Source organism: Leopardus geoffroyi, chromosome B1 (genome assembly GCF_018350155.1).
Source record: "Leopardus geoffroyi isolate Oge1 chromosome B1, O.geoffroyi_Oge1_pat1.0, whole genome shotgun sequence".
NCBI classification, from domain to species: domain Eukaryota; kingdom Metazoa; phylum Chordata; class Mammalia; order Carnivora; family Felidae; genus Leopardus; species Leopardus geoffroyi.
Window position 1 is genome coordinate 200,298,529 of NC_059327.1, and position 17,395 is coordinate 200,315,923.

At 52.9% G+C, this 17,395-nt stretch overlaps 1 protein-coding gene across 6 annotated transcripts in view; it reads right to left on the minus strand.

Annotated features, from left to right (window-relative positions):
* Positions 1–949: 949 nt before the first annotated feature.
* EVC2 (EvC ciliary complex subunit 2) overlaps positions 950–17,395 on the minus strand; it is a 136,460-nt gene continuing 120,014 nt past the window's right edge. For 5 of the 6 annotated variants that reach the window (XM_045474591.1, XM_045474592.1, XM_045474593.1 and 2 more), the window contains 5 exons: positions 10,831–11,045; positions 9,293–9,380; positions 6,623–6,819; positions 3,845–3,946; positions 950–1,694 (listed from right to left, as the gene is read on the minus strand). In XM_045474591.1, coding sequence (XP_045330547.1) covers positions 1,424–1,694; positions 3,845–3,946; positions 6,623–6,819; positions 9,293–9,380; positions 10,831–11,045 — 873 coding nt within the window. In that variant the 3' untranslated portion in view covers positions 950–1,423. The remainder of the gene's footprint in view (positions 1,695–3,844; positions 3,947–6,622; positions 6,820–9,292; positions 9,381–10,830; positions 11,046–17,395) is intronic. The other variant, XM_045474590.1, reaches the window with a different exon arrangement.

Below are 17,395 nucleotides of genomic sequence, written 5' to 3' on the forward strand. Positions count from 1 at the left end.
CCCTCTGCGCGAAAATCACTGTTCTCTGTCCTTTCTCTGCTCACCGGGCCTTCTGATGGGAAAGCTGGCCCCATCAACTCTCCTCTCCTACATCTGAACTGCTTGCTCGGGCATCTCCACGAATGCAGCGACATGGCCACGTGGCGGCTCGTGATGGAGGTACGACCCCCAGCAAAGGTTCACCACGTGACATGCCTGCTGGTGGGAAAGTGCAAAGACTTGGCTTTCTGGTCGCCAACCCACAAAATGTCTCGTGGCAGATAAGGGTTTGGACGTTGGGAGATCTGGTTGCCAAACCAGACCCTTCCCCTGTAGTCGTGTGATTAAACTCTCTGAGTCTCAGCTTCCTTGGTTGTGACCGGGGAGTAGCGATGCCCACCTTGTTGGGGCGCTAGTGAGGACTAGAAGTGGGCTGAGGTAGCTGGAAGCAGCAGCGACGCTCACGCAGCAAATGCTTCATCAGGAGCCCTTGTCCTCCCCTTGCTGGTGACAGGATCCCCTTCTCAATCACTTCCTACCCTCGGGAAAGCTCATGCGGTGAGCCAGTCCCACTGCCACCAGACATCATCGGCTTGACCACGTGTGACGGTAGGAGGGGTGAGAGCAGATCAAAGCTTCTGTGAAACACCAGGACCCGTGGGCAGTGTGCCCGCTGAGCGAGTGCGGGGCAAGGGCGAGGATTTGGGGCCATAAAGCGTAGGAACCCCGATTCTGTTACTTACTGACTTTGTGAGCCTGCACACATCACCTCACCCTCTTCAGCCTTTGGATTTCCTCATTTGCAAAAGCCGGAAATAACGGATTCGAGTTGGAGATCGTCTACCCCAGGGCTGGCATGTTTTCCGGCCGCTGGCACGATAGAGGGCAAATCTCTGCTGTTCACAACGTCCAGCCAAGACCCAAGAGGTAATTAAAATAAATGGTTCCTACACAGAGCAAAACCAAGTTCCACCGAGAAGAGCGTCGTGTAATTTCTTTTCGAGAAGAGTTCTGTGTAATGTATTCTCGAATGTTCCCTTGATAAAAACAGAATATGTAACAAATACAAAATGCAAGAACAGAGAGCCCCCTTGGACACACAGCCCATAAGCAGCCAGGCGGTGCCGGGGTACAACCTGGGGGCTGGGGTCTCCTCCACACCCTCAGAGGGGTAGCGCCACAGTGCTCAAGGCTGGTCCTGTGTCTCGTCACGTCCCTTGTGATGCTAAGGACAGAGAACCTTCTGGAAATTCAGGAGACCAGCTTGAACTGAGTCCTTGAAAGTCGTGGATGTTGGGGGTGTTGGTGTCTTATGCATGTGCAGTTTCTATCTATAAGTCGTATGCTACAAATGTGTGTGGACGTGGGCATGTACACACACACACACACACACACACACACACACACACACACACAGGTGCGACTCCAGAGAGCTCCCTTTGGATTAGTCCAGGCCCAAGGCCCAAGTGGCCTTTTTGGCATTCAGAAAGTTCTTCTTCTTTCTCCTGGGAGGAAAATGTAGCGAGATCTCTGGCTCCTTTGGATTTCTGAATATGAAGAGCTTCTCGCCTGTGTTCAACAAATCGATGGCTTCTGCCCCTACGATGGGCACAGCGGCCACTTCTCCGACCGACTCCAGGGACAGGTGTGGCCAGCTTCCTTTTCCAGGCAATGCCGCCCTCTCTCTGAGAGGGGGACATGGCTTCCGCAATATGCTAGAGAAAGAACAGACGGTCAGATGTGTTGTTTTTGGCAAGTGGCCCTCCTGAGTGTCCTCATGGAGCTCTCCCCGCCTTGGATCCTTAGGTCCTCAATCAGATGTCGTTTAATTAAGTAATTTAAAAAGTTTTGTTTATGTATTTGAGAGAGAGAGAGAGACACATGCACAAGCGGGGTACGGAGGGGCAGAGAGAGAGAGGGAGAGACACAATCCCAAGCAGGCGCCATGCTGCCAGTGCAGGGCCCGATGCACGAACCGTGAGATCATGACCTGAGCCAAAATCAAATCAAGGGTCAGTAGCTTAACCGACTGAGCCACCCAGGCACCCCCAATCAGGGGTCATTTAAAAAATTTTTTTTAATGTTTAATTTTGAAAGAGATAGAGAGAGAGAGCAGGGGAGGGGCGGAGGGAGAGGGAGACACAGAATCCGAAGCAGCTCCAGGCTCTGAACTGTCAGCACAGGGCCCGACACGGGGCTCAAACCATGAGATCATGACCTGAGCCAAAGTCAGATGCTTAAGCGACTGAGTGCCCCCCGATCAGGTGTCATTTGAATGGAAGACTTTCTCCCTGTGATCATGAGACTGCCCCTGAAATTAGCCAAAGCCCGCAGCAAGTGGCATGGCTTGCAGACGACTCTTCCTGACTCATGACTGAACTTTGCAGGAGTTTTGTGAGCCTGCTGTTATCATGTCACTAGCTTGACATCAGCCCTGGTCAGAGTAGGGATAGCACGGAAACTGGTAAATGTCACAAAGCAGAACCCCACCCTGGCTGTCTCCCCACCAGTCAATTATTCAACATTTACCAGGGCATCATGGCCCGTGAGCCTCATACCAAAAGCAAGCTGATGAGATCTGACTGCGAAGCAAGAGTCGGCAGTCAGGCCGACTGTGTCTGAAACAGGAGTTACACTTTTGGGGGGAATGTCCCATAACAGGATTGCTGGAATCCTGTCCACGAGCGGTCCAGCCCCTAGATCCCTGGATACTCCTGACAACGGCCAGAACTACCACCTAAAAGCCACAGGGTTCTCTCCGTGCCCACGCAGTGCATGACGAGGCCACATCCCTGGGGGTCACCTCCTGGAAGTCACTGACAGGCTTGCCGGCCCTTCTGGGACAGATGTGACAGATGAGGCTCCCTCGCCTCCTGCCTTTGCAGCTGGTATGAAGCTGAGCAAGGATTCCACCCAGCTCTGTGTGATCCAGTCTCTCCTCCTCCTGCCATGGCTCCCCAGTGCCTCTGGGCAGGGCAAAGGCTGGCGGAATGAGCCGGGGGAGGGGGAGGGAAGTATTCCCCCTGATCTGTACTCACCCCACTTACATCAGTGCAGCCTGGGAGTGCCTTCACTTCCCGTCCTTATCTGGAGGAGCTGATTTGCTCCTTCGTGGGGCACTTCATGTTTACCCAGCTTGCATTTGATTTTCTTGGCTTGAGCTCAAAACCCTGATCTAAGCTCTATGGGACTAAATTCTGACATCCAGACTATCAACAATGGCTCCAGGATTTTTGTCATGGACAGTTCTTGAAGCTTGGCGTCGGCCCCTTGACCTCAGTCAAGAAATTACGGAAGGGATAGGACTCAGGGTACACACTTCCCTTGGACATCGACCGTTTCCAGAGCACGTACTGGTTATCGTCACTTTCTACCCTGTTATGAATCCACTTGACCTCACTCTTTCTCTAAAGCTTTTCTAGGAAGAAACACGGGATGTACTTGTTCAATTGGGGGGAGCAATCTAAAACCATCCTGCCCCCAACTTTCCTCTGACATCCAGGTGTGCGGAAACCACAGCTAAAAGAGCAAAGCGCTTGATGCTATGGAAAAATCACCAGCCTGGAAGCCTAGGGGTTAGCCAGATGGTCCCAAATCCCATGGCCACTGAGTCGCTAGTTAAAATAACTACCATCGTTAAAGCGCTAATAAGGGATAAGAGAACATTCTCTGACAGCTAGAGGCTTATCTTCAGCTCCTTAACTAAGCCCACTGAGTAAAAGTTGTAGCCTTTAGGGAAGGAATGTGGGTAGCTTGGAGTCACCCTACCCCGGGTTACGCGGGGGCCCCTGGCCTCCTGTCCTTCTCACAGGCGCAGCCGGGCGGACCCGCTGCCCAGCCCACCGGAGCAGGTGCCCAGTGTTACCTCTCCTTCCTCTCGCGGGCCCAGAGCATCTTTTCCAATCCTCTGCTTATCAGTTCTCCCCGTAGTCTGCTTTCCAGGGCTTGCCACCAGCCCTGGTGCTTCCTGAAGGCAAGAAAGGAATGTCTTACGTTATCTAGAAAAATAGGCTCCTCCAGTGACCCACGATCCCCAAAAGCACGATGGCACGCCATCCCTCAACGTGACCTTGAGCGGACAGGAAGAACTCATTTTCACGGCTCCGTCTCTCTCTCAAGGCACGCTGATCGAGCACCTTCTCTGGGCAAGACACAATCTCTGTCCCCAGGAGGTTCCCGGTTCCGGGGGTCAGAGCCGGGCAACGGGCGACATCAGTCAGGCAGGAGAAGGCTGCCGAGAGGTGGAGACACTTGAGCGGAGTCTGGCGTCCCCACAGAGGGAGCACACAGAGCGTTCGTGGAGGTATGCGTTCTCTGTGCCGACGTATGGACTGTCAATCCTGGAGGGCACGCTCCATGCGGAACGACTCTGTCTTCCTTACTCTCCCACAGCTACTAATGCTACAACAGTGGGCATGCTAGGGGGCTCAGTAGTGTTTTACGAATATAGTAAGAGAGCTGCAATGGCCCGGTGGAAGCTTGGAAGGAGGGCTGCCCAGGGAGCGCTAGTGTCCAGCAGAGGACTGTGATTCTCTGCTGTAGAAAGGCATTGCAGTGTCACACAGGAGAGGGACAGGAGGGAGATGTTGGAGGGCGCTGGGCTCAGGTCAGTTCACTAAAGAACACCGTGGAGCTGAGAGTCCTGTCCGTGCTCCGCTCTGGCCAGGCTCCTACTCTGCTTCTGCTGGTGCACACTGCCTGGCTGGGGGTGGAGACAGACCCTCTCCCATGCTGTCAGACTCGCTCTCCTGGGAGCGAACTTCTGGGCAGAGAAAATGGTCCTCTGAGGGCAGCACCCCAGAGAGCAGGTCTTTCGTACTCTCCTGGTCCTGCCCATCGCGGGACCTGGGGATTCGGCTCTACCTGGATTCTGACAGGTTCCCCCGCCACATGCCTTCTTGCTGAGATCAGTCCATCAGATTTGGTTGCTTGAAACCCAAGACCCTGAACTTGTGACCAAGTACTAGGTGCTTGGGACTCCCTTGACCTCAGAGACAGTGACAAGTGGCCTAGAGCTCCAGAACTGAGTCCAGTTGGCCACGAGGCCAGACAAAGAAATGGCAAGCTCTTGCCCCACACGCATGGTGACGGCCGCTCTGGGTTCTCTTGCCTTGTCTATCAGCAGTTGCTTTCACCAGCCTCCCAAACTGAACTGGCTGAAGGTGCAGCCCAGTAGGGTGGCCACATTCAGCTTCAGGGTCACCTCCAATACCTGCCATCTGCATGTCCCTCCCTCTCTGTGCCCTGAGAGAAACCACCCTGCGCAGTGCAGCTCTCTGACCACGCCCACACACAGCCTTGACCAGGCCCCCACCCATCCCTGGCCACACCCACATCCAGCCCTGACCACGCCCACACGCAACCCTCACCACACCCACACTCAGCACCGCCTTCACCCACTCAGCCCTGACCACACCCACTCAGGCCTGACCACGCCCACACCTAGCCCCTAACGGTTGGGCCCCGCTGCCCTGAGGGACTCATCTGGCCCCCCGTGGACTCACACCTCTATCCCACAGCTCCTGTCCCCAAGGTCCCACCCTGCCTCTCACCCAGCCCTACTCTTCGCCCTTGGCGGTGCTCCTTCCTTTTTTTGGTTGAGATGGAGAAAAAGACACTGCCCCCTTCTTCAGGAAAATAATGTACATACACGTGGGTGAGCACTTCGGCGGACTCGGGGGTCCTGGCGGAGGAGGCTGGCTTCACCGCCCGGCGTCCAACACTCTTTCCGGGTGCGGCCGCGGCTTTTCTTGCTACCTCGTCCCCCTCAAACTCTGTTCTCCGGCGGCACCGCCGGCTGCTCCCCACACCCCCTCGCTCCACAGCCCTGCTTCCTGCCTTGCCTTCTAAAGAGCCCGTGATGCCCAGATTCACACCTGGCACCTGCTCCTGAAGGGAAGCGTCTATGCAGCGTTGTCCATAATTGAGCAAAACAGGAGTCCAAACCAAACCTCCTACGAAGGTGTTTCAAGAACTGTGGAAAGTACGAATTTTAAACTAATAAACAGCAGAGATCATAGTCCAAGGGATCACGATTGTACAGAAGGACGTCTGCACGCCGCCAAGAGAGAAGGCAGTAGGCGCCCCTGACTGTGCCATTCGGCTGCGAAGGGGGAGGTAGGCGCCACATACTGGGGTTGCTGCACACTCAGACGTACTCCGACATGTTTCTACACGCTCGCACACACACCCGTGCACACACCAAATGCACTCCTAAAACCCTGCAAGGAAACTGCAAGAAAATGCTAATGGCCCTTTTCTCCAGGTATTAGAACCATGGGCATTTCTTTTCCTTCTTTTTCCTTTGATGCATTTATTTTTACACTTTAATGTGTGTGTGTGTGTGTGTGTGTGTGTGTGTGTGTGTGTATGTGTGTGTGTGGCATTTACGGCTGGGGAAACACCTTAAGATTCTACTTGGAAAATAAATTGGCGATGAAAATAAAAGTCTGGACGAAATACTTAGGCCTACCGTGACTTCAAAAGGATTCACGACCCCTGGTCTGGGTGTCCTTTGCTCCGTGAGTGATGAAGTGCGGACCCGGAAGGTGTGTGTGTGTCCCGGGCCTGCTTCCTCCCTCCATCTGTTGCCTTCGTGGAATCTCACCCCGTTTTCCAAAAGCAGCCTGGATACCGCACTCACCCCTTCCTGCCCAGGTCGGCCTGCTCCCCACCACCATCATTCTCCGCCGAGTGGTCCGGATGCTTCTGGCTGCCCGAGTCCAGCGCGGCCAGCAGCTCGGCCGGCGAGGCCGTGGGCAGAGCCACACTCAGGAGCCGGCGCAGCGTGCCCCCCGGCACCATCGCCAGCCTGGACAGGTACGACGCCAGTCTCAGCTCCTAGAAGGGTTAACAGGAAGCTTGCACCTCACCGCGCTGACCTTGACAAACAACACGTGCTAACGGATGACGGTCTTAGGACTTTTTGTCCCAGGGAGATAAATATTTTAGCAGCTCAGTCTTGAAAACACATTCCCAAATTCACAGAGCTGTCAAGAAGAATCTATTCAGTCATCAGGACACGTCCAAAACCTCCATCTATCCTCCCAGATGCTCTCAACTCCTGCTCCGCGGCCGCGGCTCTGGCCTGCAGTGGGGCCAAGTGGGAATGGTCCCCAATTCTGCCATGGCCCACCCCTGGATGGATGCTGCGTGAGAAGAGCCAGTCTCCATGAGTCACATCCTGTTGTGCATCTTTCTTTCCAGAACTGACAAAACGCAGAGATGGAGAAGCGCTCAGTGGTCGCTGGGGGTTGGGGATGGGCGGGGGGGGGGGGGGGGGGGGAGTGGGAGGGACAAAGGCAGGTCTTTTTGCCAAGGGAATAGTTCTGTATCTTGACTGTGGTGCCGGCTACATGGATCTACATGGGATAAAATGACACAGAACTGGACAAACACTTTGTAATTGATGTCAGTCTCCTGGTTTGATATTATATGAGTTTTGTAAGATGCAGCCATGGGGGGAAACCAGTGAAACGTGGCGGGGGGTGGGTACTGGAGCTCTCTATACTATCTTGGCAATTTCCTACCAATCTAAAATTGTTTCATATCTTTTTTCTAAAGCTTATCTATTTATTCTGAGAGAGAGAGAGAGAGAAGCCAAGAGAGATGGAGAGAGAGAATCCCAAGCAGGCTCTGTGCCGTCAGCACAGAGCCCGACTTGGGGCTCGATCTCATGAACCGCGAGATCATGATCGGAGCCAAACTCAAAAGGCGGATGCTTAGCCAACTGAGCCACCCAAGCGCCCCTAAAATTGTGTCGAAACAAAAGGTTAAAAGAGACAGAGTATGGGTTCCGCATTCTGGCAAACCTGAGCTGGCTTCCAGCCCCACTGCACAGACAGGACTATGTGTGTCCTGGAGCAATGCCTTTATTTCTCTCTGTCCTCGGTGTCCTTATTTGTAAAGTGGGGTGACAGGAACCCTTATGGCAGAGGATTCTGTGAGCACAAAATGAGCTGGAGGGTGTAGAACCATCCCATACTGGGGAGACACAAACAGCAGCTCCAAACAATGCTGCAGTCCAGGGGACGAAAGTCTGAGGTCACTTCCACTGGACTACAGTCAGGATGTCAACAGGGCCCCTGCTCAGGCTCTAGGGGGGCCACACGTCTTCCTGCCTCTTCCAGGTTCTAGCTGCCACCCGCCCGCCTTGGCTCACAGCCTTTCCGGCATCTTCAAAGTGTGTCCCTCCAACCTCTGCTTCCGTCACTGTCACCCGGCCCTCTCTTCTCACCATGACTGCTCCTGCCTCCCTCTTACCAGGACCCTTTCCCTCCTTCCTGCATGGATTTCTGTTGTGTGTTAGAGAGTGAGCCAGCAGGGGAGGGGCAGAGAGAGAGGGAGACACTGAATCCGAAGCAGGCTCCAGGCTCTGAGCTGTCAGCACAGAGCCCGACCTGGGGCTCGAACTCACAAACTGCAAGATCATGACCTGAGCTGAAGTCGGACGCTTAACTGGCTGAGCCACCCAGGCGCCCCTCGTACACCTTTCATTTATACGCCTTGATTTATTTTCCAGCTCCTGAGAGCATGGACTTGATCTTTTGTGTTGACTGCCGAAATCCCAGTGTCCAGGATAGTCCCTGGTGCTTATTAGGCGCACAGTGAATATTTATTCAGGAACAAAACCTCTTCAGAGGATGTCAGGGTCTTTGAAGTTAAGTGGACGCTAAGTCGTGCCTTATGTGATGAAGACAAAAATCCACTTTGTCTACAAATGGCTGTGGTCACGCTGGAGCCGCGAGGGGGTAAGGAGTTCGGTGAGGAATGCAGGTAGGGTCCCGGCCCCTCCCACAGCCCAAGGAAGCCTCCCACCTCGCTGGGTTGGAGCCCTTCGTGTCTCAGGCGGCATCCCCTTCCCATTGGATTCGCGAAGCAACGAGGTCGCGTCTTGCTCTAAAGGGAATGTGAAGCAGCATGAAATGGGAAGGCTAGAGCATTTAAGGAGAGTAAAGCCTGATTTCATGGCCAGCTCTGCTCCTGGTGGTGCCTGTGCAGGTCACACTCGTGCCAGACCGAGAAGAGGAGCACAGGATGTCTGGGAGCCCTTTCAGTCTCGGAAAAGCACCTGACCGGGGAGGGCGCGACTGCTGTCACCGCTGCTGCCACTGTGCCCGATGGGACGTCCTCGGCCTGCTGGCCCTGGACCAGGCGCCTGTCATAAATCCATTCAAGCAGTTCCCTGGGCTCCACTGTCACCTCCCCCCCCCCCCCCAACCCGTGCTACAGGTGAGGACACGAGCACTCGGAGGAACAGGTGACATGACGCGCTGACAAGGGCTGGCCCAGAACACGGCTAACGGGGGCTCACCTGGCTGTACAGGGTCGTGAAGGTGTCAAACTCCATATTCTCCAGCAAATCTTCGAGCACGACGCTGTGGTCTCGCTCCTCCCTCCAGCTAGAGTGCAGACAAAATCTACGTGAGTCCACTTTAGTTAAAATGTGACCCTCGGAGAAGATCATCTAGTTATTTAAATAACGATCACCAGGGGGGCCTGTGTGGCTCAGTCGGTTGAGCGTCCGACTTCGGTTCAGGTTATGATCTCGCAGTTCATGGGTTCGAGCCCCACATCGGGTTCTGTGCTGACAGCTCAGAGCCTGGAGCCTGCTTTGGATTCTGTGTCTGCGTCTCTCTCTGCCCCTCCCCCGCTTGCATTCTCTCTCTCTCTCTCTCTCTCTCTCTCTCTCCCCCTCTCAAAAGTAAATAAACATTTAAAAAAATCATGAATCTGATCTACATTATATATTTTTAAATATCTATTAAAATAGATGGCCACAAGAGGCTAAACCTCTTCTTGCCTAGAACACTTTGCAAATAACATGTTATGGAGGCCCACCAGGACAGAGGGCGCCTCAAGGGGAGAAGTTTTGTGGGAGACTTTTCTGTGGCCCTGCTGGGCCATCTGTGGTCCTACTTGGAAAAGTCTTAAGATTAGCTGTCACGCTCGAGAAAGACCAAGATCTGGGGTCCTAGCCCACCGCGTTCCCTGTGTGGCCATGGACCCAGAACCGTGTTCCTAGCCTGGTCCTGGCTCTGGCCACAGAAGCTGGTGCCACCTTTTCACGTGAGGGTCCCTCTCAGGCTTTCTGACTTCCACACGAGAACTGCACTTTGCTGTTGTGTGTATAGGCAAGCAAAATCGGATAAATTCAAATAACCCAGAATCTCGCCACCCAGGGGTCACGTCCGTTACAATTTGGTCTGTTCCCTTCTAATTAGTTTCTGCCCTGTGCGTTTTCATAAAGGGAATCACACTGTGTCTATAGTTTGCACCCTGTCTTTTCCACATCAACATTCTACTCATGGTGGAAAATGATGAAGCTGTTAAAAAGTTACGTTTCCCAAGAGTTCTTGGCAAAGGCCAATGGTCTGTTAGGGAAAAAGAATGCAAAGTGCAGCCCTAACAAAGACCGGGCTTCTGTCTGTTCCAAAGCAGGATGCAAACGGTTACGTTTACCGTGAGATCGGAGTCAGGCCTGCATTCGCTGTATTGAGCCAGTGTTTGGATAACGCGCTGTGGTTACCAAGGATGCTGCCACTGGGGGAGGCTGGGGGAAGGGCACACGGCGATTCCCCGCACTATTTCTGCCCCCTTCTTGTGAGTCTATAATTATTTAAAAGTATAAAGTTCAAAACATATGTTCAGTAAAAACTTCAATGAAACCAAGTATAAGAAGATGTCAGGGACCAAGTGAGCTAAGTTAGCAGCAGGTGTCTGAGCGCTGGAGGATGCCTGAGACGGGAGCATGACAGCCCGGGGACCGCGTCCGGCGGAGCTGGGAGGCCGGGTGCCAGCCAGGCCTACAGGGGACCGACGCCACGCGGCGCCACAGGGCGCTGGGCTCACCTCTGCTGCTGGTGTTCCAGTAACTTCCGGCCCTTGCCCAGGGCTTGCTGCAGGACAGCGGAGACCTGCCGATCGGAATCCGCGTCCTCGGGCTCGTTCAGAAGCCCGGGCCCGTCGCCGGCCCACTGCTGCCGACTGGCCAGCGCCCGCTGCAGCTGCGCGGCCTCCTGGTTCGCCAGCCTGCCCTCCAGCTTCCTCCCCAGCTCCTGGAGCTCCTGTGTGCGCACAGAGGGGTGGCAGTGGGCCCGGGGTTATATCCGACCTCCCGGACCCGCGTGACCTGGCCTCCCGCGCCCGTCCGGCCGCGCAAACGGCACGAATCGACTGCGACGGGACCCCTCACGCCTCCTGGCCTTTGTGCGCGCGGCTCCTGACGCCTGCGGGGCCCTCCTCTGCTTGCCTGGCCAGTTCTGGGTCTCCTTTCAAGCCCTGGCTCAGGAGCACTTCTTCAGTGAAGGGCTCCTGCGGTCCCTCGGAAGATACAGACTCCCCCTCTCCTAAGGCGCCCACTCACCTCCCCTGTACCACGTGCCCGTCACAGACCGAGTGTCTGGGGCCTCTCACAATTCATGTGTCGAAGCCTTAATCCCCATGGGATGGTATTTGGGAGTGGGGCTTTGGGGAGGCATTTGGGTTTAGACGTCGTCTAAAGGTAGGGCCCCATGATGGGATTAGTGTCCTAAGAAGTGGAAGGGAGACACCGGAGCCCCTAATCTCTGCCACGTGAGGAGTCACTGAGTCTGCCGGCCAGGAAGAAAGCCCCAAGCAGCAGGTGACCGCTGGCACCTTCATCGTGGACTTCCAGCCTCCAGAACCATGAGAAAAGTGGCTGTTGCCTCAGCCCCCAAGCTATGGTGTGTTGTTATGGGGACCAAGATGCTGCCCCGTGTCTGCAGCTGCCTGAAGTCCCTCCACGTTTCTGTACAGTGTGAACCCCAGAGGGCAGGGCGACGTCCCCACCTCCCTGACTGCAGCGCTCAGCACCGTGCCTGGCGGCTGGCACCTGCCGCTGACATACGTGGGGCATCAGCACACATCCGTCCGCCCGGGGGCGAGGCCTGTACGGGAGCACAGCAGCCCAACAGGACCCACGGCGTGCTGGGCGCCGTGCTAAGTGCTTCCAGAGATTGGTCTCACTGAGTCCTGTAATGGCCCTATAGAATGCATAGTCTTCTTGGCTTTTTTAGTTGTTTACTTTACGTCCAAGTTAGCATATCGTGCAACAATGATTTTAGGAGTAGATTCCTTAATGCCCCATACCCATTTAGCCCAGCCCCCCAGCCACAACTCCTCCAGCAACCCTCAGTTTGTTTTCCATGTTTATGAGTCTCTTCTGTTTTGTCCCCCTCCCTGTGTTTATATTATTTTTGTTTTCCTTCCCTTATGTTCATCTGTTTTGTCTCTTAAAGTCCTCATATGAGTGAAGTCATATGATTTTTGTCTTTCTCTGGCTAATTTCACTGAGCATAATACCCTCTTGTTCCATCCATGTAGTTGCAAATGGCAAGATTCCATTCTTTTTGATTGCCGAGTAATACTCTGTTGTATATATATTCTACATTTTCTTTTTCCATTCATCCATCGATGGGCATTTGGGCTCTTTCCATACTTTGGCTCTTGTCGATAGTGCTGCTATAAACATGGGGGTGCATGTACCCCTTTGAAACAGCACACCTGCATCCCTTGGATAAATACCTAGTAATGCTATTGCTGGGTCATAGGGTAGTTGTATTTTTAGTTTTTTGAGGAACCTCCATACTGTTTTCCAGAGTGGCTACACCAGCTTGCATTCCCACCAGCAGTGCAAGAGATCCTCTCTCTCTGCATCCTTGGCAACATCTGTTGTTGCCTGAGTTGTCCATGTTAGCCATCCTGACAGGTGCGAGGTGGTATCTCAGTGTGGTTTTGATCTGTACTTCCCTGATGATGAGTGATGTGGAGCATTTTTTCATGTGTCGGTTGGCCATCTGGATGTCTTCCTTGGAGAAGTGTCTTTTGCCCATTTCTTCACTGGACTATTTGTTTTTTGGGTGTTGAGTTTGAGAAGTTCTTTATAGATTTTGGATACTAAGCCTTTATCTTAATGCCATTTGCAAATATATTCACCCATTCTGTCGGTTGCCTTTTAGTTTTGCTGATTGTTTCCTTCGCTGTGCAGAAGCTTTTTATCTTGATGAGGTCCCAGTAGTTCATTTGTGCTTTTGTTTCCCTTGCCTCCGGAGACGTTTCAAGTAAGAAGTTGCTGCAGCCGAGGTCAAAGAGGCTTTTGCCTGCTTTCTCCTCGAGGATTTTGATGGCTTCCCATCTTACATTGAGGTCTTTCATCCATGTTGAGCTTATTTTTGTGTGTGGTGTAAGAAAGTGGTCCAGGTTCATTCTTCTGCGTGTCGCTGTCCAGTTTTCCCAGCACCACTTGCTGAAGAGACTGTCTTTATTCCATTGGATATTCTTTCCTGCTTTGTCAAAGATTGGCTGGCCATACGTTTGTGGGTCCATTTCTGAGTTCTCTATTCTGTTCCATTGATAGGGGGTCTGTTTTTCTGCCATAAGTAATGCATAGTCTTATTTTCCCCATTATGGACAAGGAAATTAAGGCAGACGAGTTAAAGCAAGCTTCTGTTTCATGCAGTAATTAAGTGGCAGAGACAGAATTTGAGGCCAGGCCAGGGGAATCCAGAGTTTGTGTCCTTAATCATTGGCTAATCTGCCTCTCATTGGCCAAACAGAAGAAATCTGAATTCTTAGGCCACCAGAGTTGGATAATCTGGCTACAAGAGACTGTCTACAGCTCAGTGGGTAAGGGGCACAGGGGAGACTGGAAGGTCCCACGACTCGTAGAAGGCAGGCACCTTGAATCTGTTACTCAGCAGACAGGCCAGTGTTCTAAGTGGGGTTGGAGGGTAAGGCTGGGCTTTAGTCCTAAGGGGCTTCGGATGGGCTCCATGAGACAATGGTGGTCCATCATCTTCCTAAAATAAGTGTCAATGAGTCTGCTTTCCTACTGAGGAGCCAAAGTTTGCATCTAATTTTCAAAAAGTTCTCAAAGCACCCCCCCCCCCCCCCCCCCCCCCCACTTCCAGCTCGGGAATACTCAAGAACTAAGAGAGAAGAAGAAAGGGCCAGAGAGGTAAACCAAAGGCAAAGTGTGGTGAGCACTTGGGTTTTGCCTGCCAGGGCCATGGAAGACTATGGACACTTCCGAGGAGGGTCCTCTAAGGCACGCATCCTTTAGAGGATTTCATAATTTCTAATTATGGCCATCCATCTCGTTGCAGCATCCCATATGGAAAGAGAAACCAGCCCAGAGCTTCCAACAGCGTTAATGAGTATCCGACAGGCTGTTGTGTCAGCACATCTGGAGCCTGGTCCCGGACCAGACTGTCACTGAGACGCCAGCCCCGGCCACCACATGGGGAAGGAAGGCTCGAACCCGCCCCTGCCTGTCTCTCCACAGCATGAGTAGAGCACAGAGAGCGCCACACGTGTTTTCCAAGACCGGGTGAGCCCTGGCTGGCCACAGAACGTGAATGGACTGTGTCCTAAAGGTTGTAACTGCCATTGTCCAGTTCTCCCAGAGGCCGCTCCGTCCCCCCAAACGCCTTCCGCCACCCGTCCGTCCACCTGCCACTTTGCACAAATGGAATCCAAGGCTCGGTTCTGGGGCGGTCTTCCCTCATGCCTGCTCTCCTTACTGAAGTTGAATTGCTGAGGGCAGGGAGCACAGGGCCTGGCTGGTAGAAGGAATAACGGTCAGCATCAGCATCACTGTCTTCATTATTCATAATAGTAATAATGGCAGCAGCACGCACCCGACGCGTACATGGCCAGACTCGATTCGGTACAAGGTAGGAGGGTGCTATCACGCCATTAGAGATAAGGCGGCGGACGCACAGAGAGTATAGGAAAATCTCCTTGAAGGCACAGAGCTGCCTGGGCGCCACGCTGAGGGGTGATGTCACGTTGTTCTGACTCTGGGCCGTACCCCTCAGCTCGGTTTCTCTGGGACCCACTCCACAGGTATCTGCTGAAGGAATGGGGAGATGGATAGACAACGAGATGATAGACAGACAGACTGACAGACACGTCCAGGCCTTTCGTTGGGCACCAGAGATCAGGAGTGCATGAGACACGGCCCCCAGACTCTGGGAACTCGCAGTCCAGCGCGGGAGACAGCTGTGCGGTTATAGAGACAGGAAACAGACATCATCTGCTATCGCCGAGACTCAGGAGGGAGGACATGGGAGTGCAAAGCTGAAAGAGACCAACTCTGCCCAAGGGAATCACGGGTGGCTTCACAGAGGAGGCAACATGTGGCTTGTCTCAGAAGATGGATAGGAGCTTGCAAAGGGGTGAAGAAGCCAGACAGAGGTGATTCAGAGGAACGGAGGCCTGAATGTCTCTCCAGTGTGCAGAAGCAACAGAAAGTCCAGAGGTTTGAAACGCGGGGTCCGTCCCCAAGTGGTGGAATGAGGCATTTATTTATTTATTTATTTATTTATTTAATAAATATTTACTTACTTATTTTGAGAGAGAAAGAGAGAGGGAGCACGAGCAGCGGAAGGGCAGAGAGAGGCGGAGTGAGAGAGAATCCCAAGCAGGCTCCACACTGTCAGCATACAGCCCGATTCGGAGCTCGATCCCACAACCCTGGGACCATGACCTGAGCTGAAAACCAGGAGTCAGAGGCTCAACAGACTGAGCCACCCAGGCACCCTGAGGTGAGGTTTTTAAATACAGAGCTGGGGGTGGGGCTGTCAATGATCGGTTTTATGTTTCAGAGATTCCTTGGTTGCAGAGTGGAGGGGACCAGAGCAGGGAGAGGGAGGGGGGTGGAAACTGATGTGCATACAGGAGCCGGGCTTTGCGGGAGAAGGGGTAAGCCCTACTTGCCAGCTGCTGGAGCTCGGTGAAATGATGTAACCTTCCTGAGCCTCTAGAATGGGTAGAATGGGTATAACAGCATCATGGGGTTGGGACACCTGGGTGGCTCAGTCGGTTGAGCGTCCGACTTTGGCTCAGGTCTGCTGTCAGCACAGAGCCCGACGCAGGGCTCGAACCCACGAACCTTGAGATCATGACCTGAGCCGAAGTCCGATGCTTAACCGACTGAGCCACCCAGGTGCCCCAGGAAACATTTTTAAACAATGTATCATGGGATTGACAGAAGGTTCAAACGCTTAACAGGATGCTTTGGACTTAACGACAGCTCGATTAATGTGAGCGACTTCCCAGTAGTGTTATTTTTCTTTTTCATGTCTAGATTCGTGCCAGCAGTGAAGCTGGGTGGCAGACGTCAGAAGTGAGGGAAAGAAAACAGTTCAGGCAGAATCCGCAGACTGGGTGATTGACAGCAAGAGGGCAGTAAGCCAGAGCATGAACAGAGGAAGACACCGGCTTCAGACTTGGAAGAAGGGAAACACAGCAATTTAAGCTACGGTGTGAACTCGCTGGGTACAGTCAGTCCAGGGTCCCATGATCTGTGCCGAGGAAGTCCGTCCTATGCAGACTTGCCCGTTCCGCTGCTTGCCTCCGTGATCCAATTATGCCTCGTGTGCGTTCCCATTTCACAAGATAAGTCTAAATCTTCCATCCAAGGAGGTGCACCTGATACACTTTTCGTAGGACTCATTTCTTTCACAGCATTTCATGCCATGCTTTTTTTTAAGTCCCCTGAGGGTTTAACAGCTTAGAAGCCCATTCACCAGGGAAAGCGGTTTTGACAGAATGATCCACTGTGGAATGAAAGTCTAATATCGGGAGCCAAAACAACAGGTTTGTCTTCCCTCCAAACACAAATCGAGAAAACGCTGGCATCACATCCATTGCCTTACCACCAACTTCATAATTACATCATCTGACTCAGGACCCGTGGTTCCAATTCGGGATACCCAACTCTTGCAAACACATTCAAGAATGAGGAAGCTTTGGTGCTACCCCCAAAGGCTGTGAGATAAACAGAAAACGTAAGCGTCACATCCAACCCAATGACTACAGAAATCAGGGTGGTCTCAAATAAAAAGAGCCACCGAGCATCTCAGGGCTGAGTTGACGGGCTGCCCAGGGCACCCAGAAGGAGCAGACACAATGTGAACCTAACACCAGAGGCTCTTCATATCTACTCTGCCCCTAATCGATAGACGACCTTGACCTGCCCCTCCTCCGAAGGCTTCGCATCCTTCACCTATAATTCAGGGCCATGCCCGTCACCCCTCAGCCATACTTGCTGTGGATTATGGGTAAATACCCTGTGCAGATTCCCTCCTGTCACTAATTTGCCAAGAAGTTTTTGTCTGTGACGCGGAGACGATCGTGCGAGTTTTTTCTTTTCTCCTTTAATCTGCTAATCTGGCAAACTTTGTAAATGGAGATTTTAAGGTTAAACCGACCTTCTATTCCTGGGAAAAACTGAACCTGGCCATGCTGTACTCATTATTTCATGGCTGGCTGGCCTATGTTAATTTTTGTTTACAAACTGTACATCCAAGTTTGCAAGTAAGGGTGAAGGGTTCGTTGTTCTCATACTACCCATGTCCGGTTTCGGTGTAAAGGTTGTCTGAGCTTCATA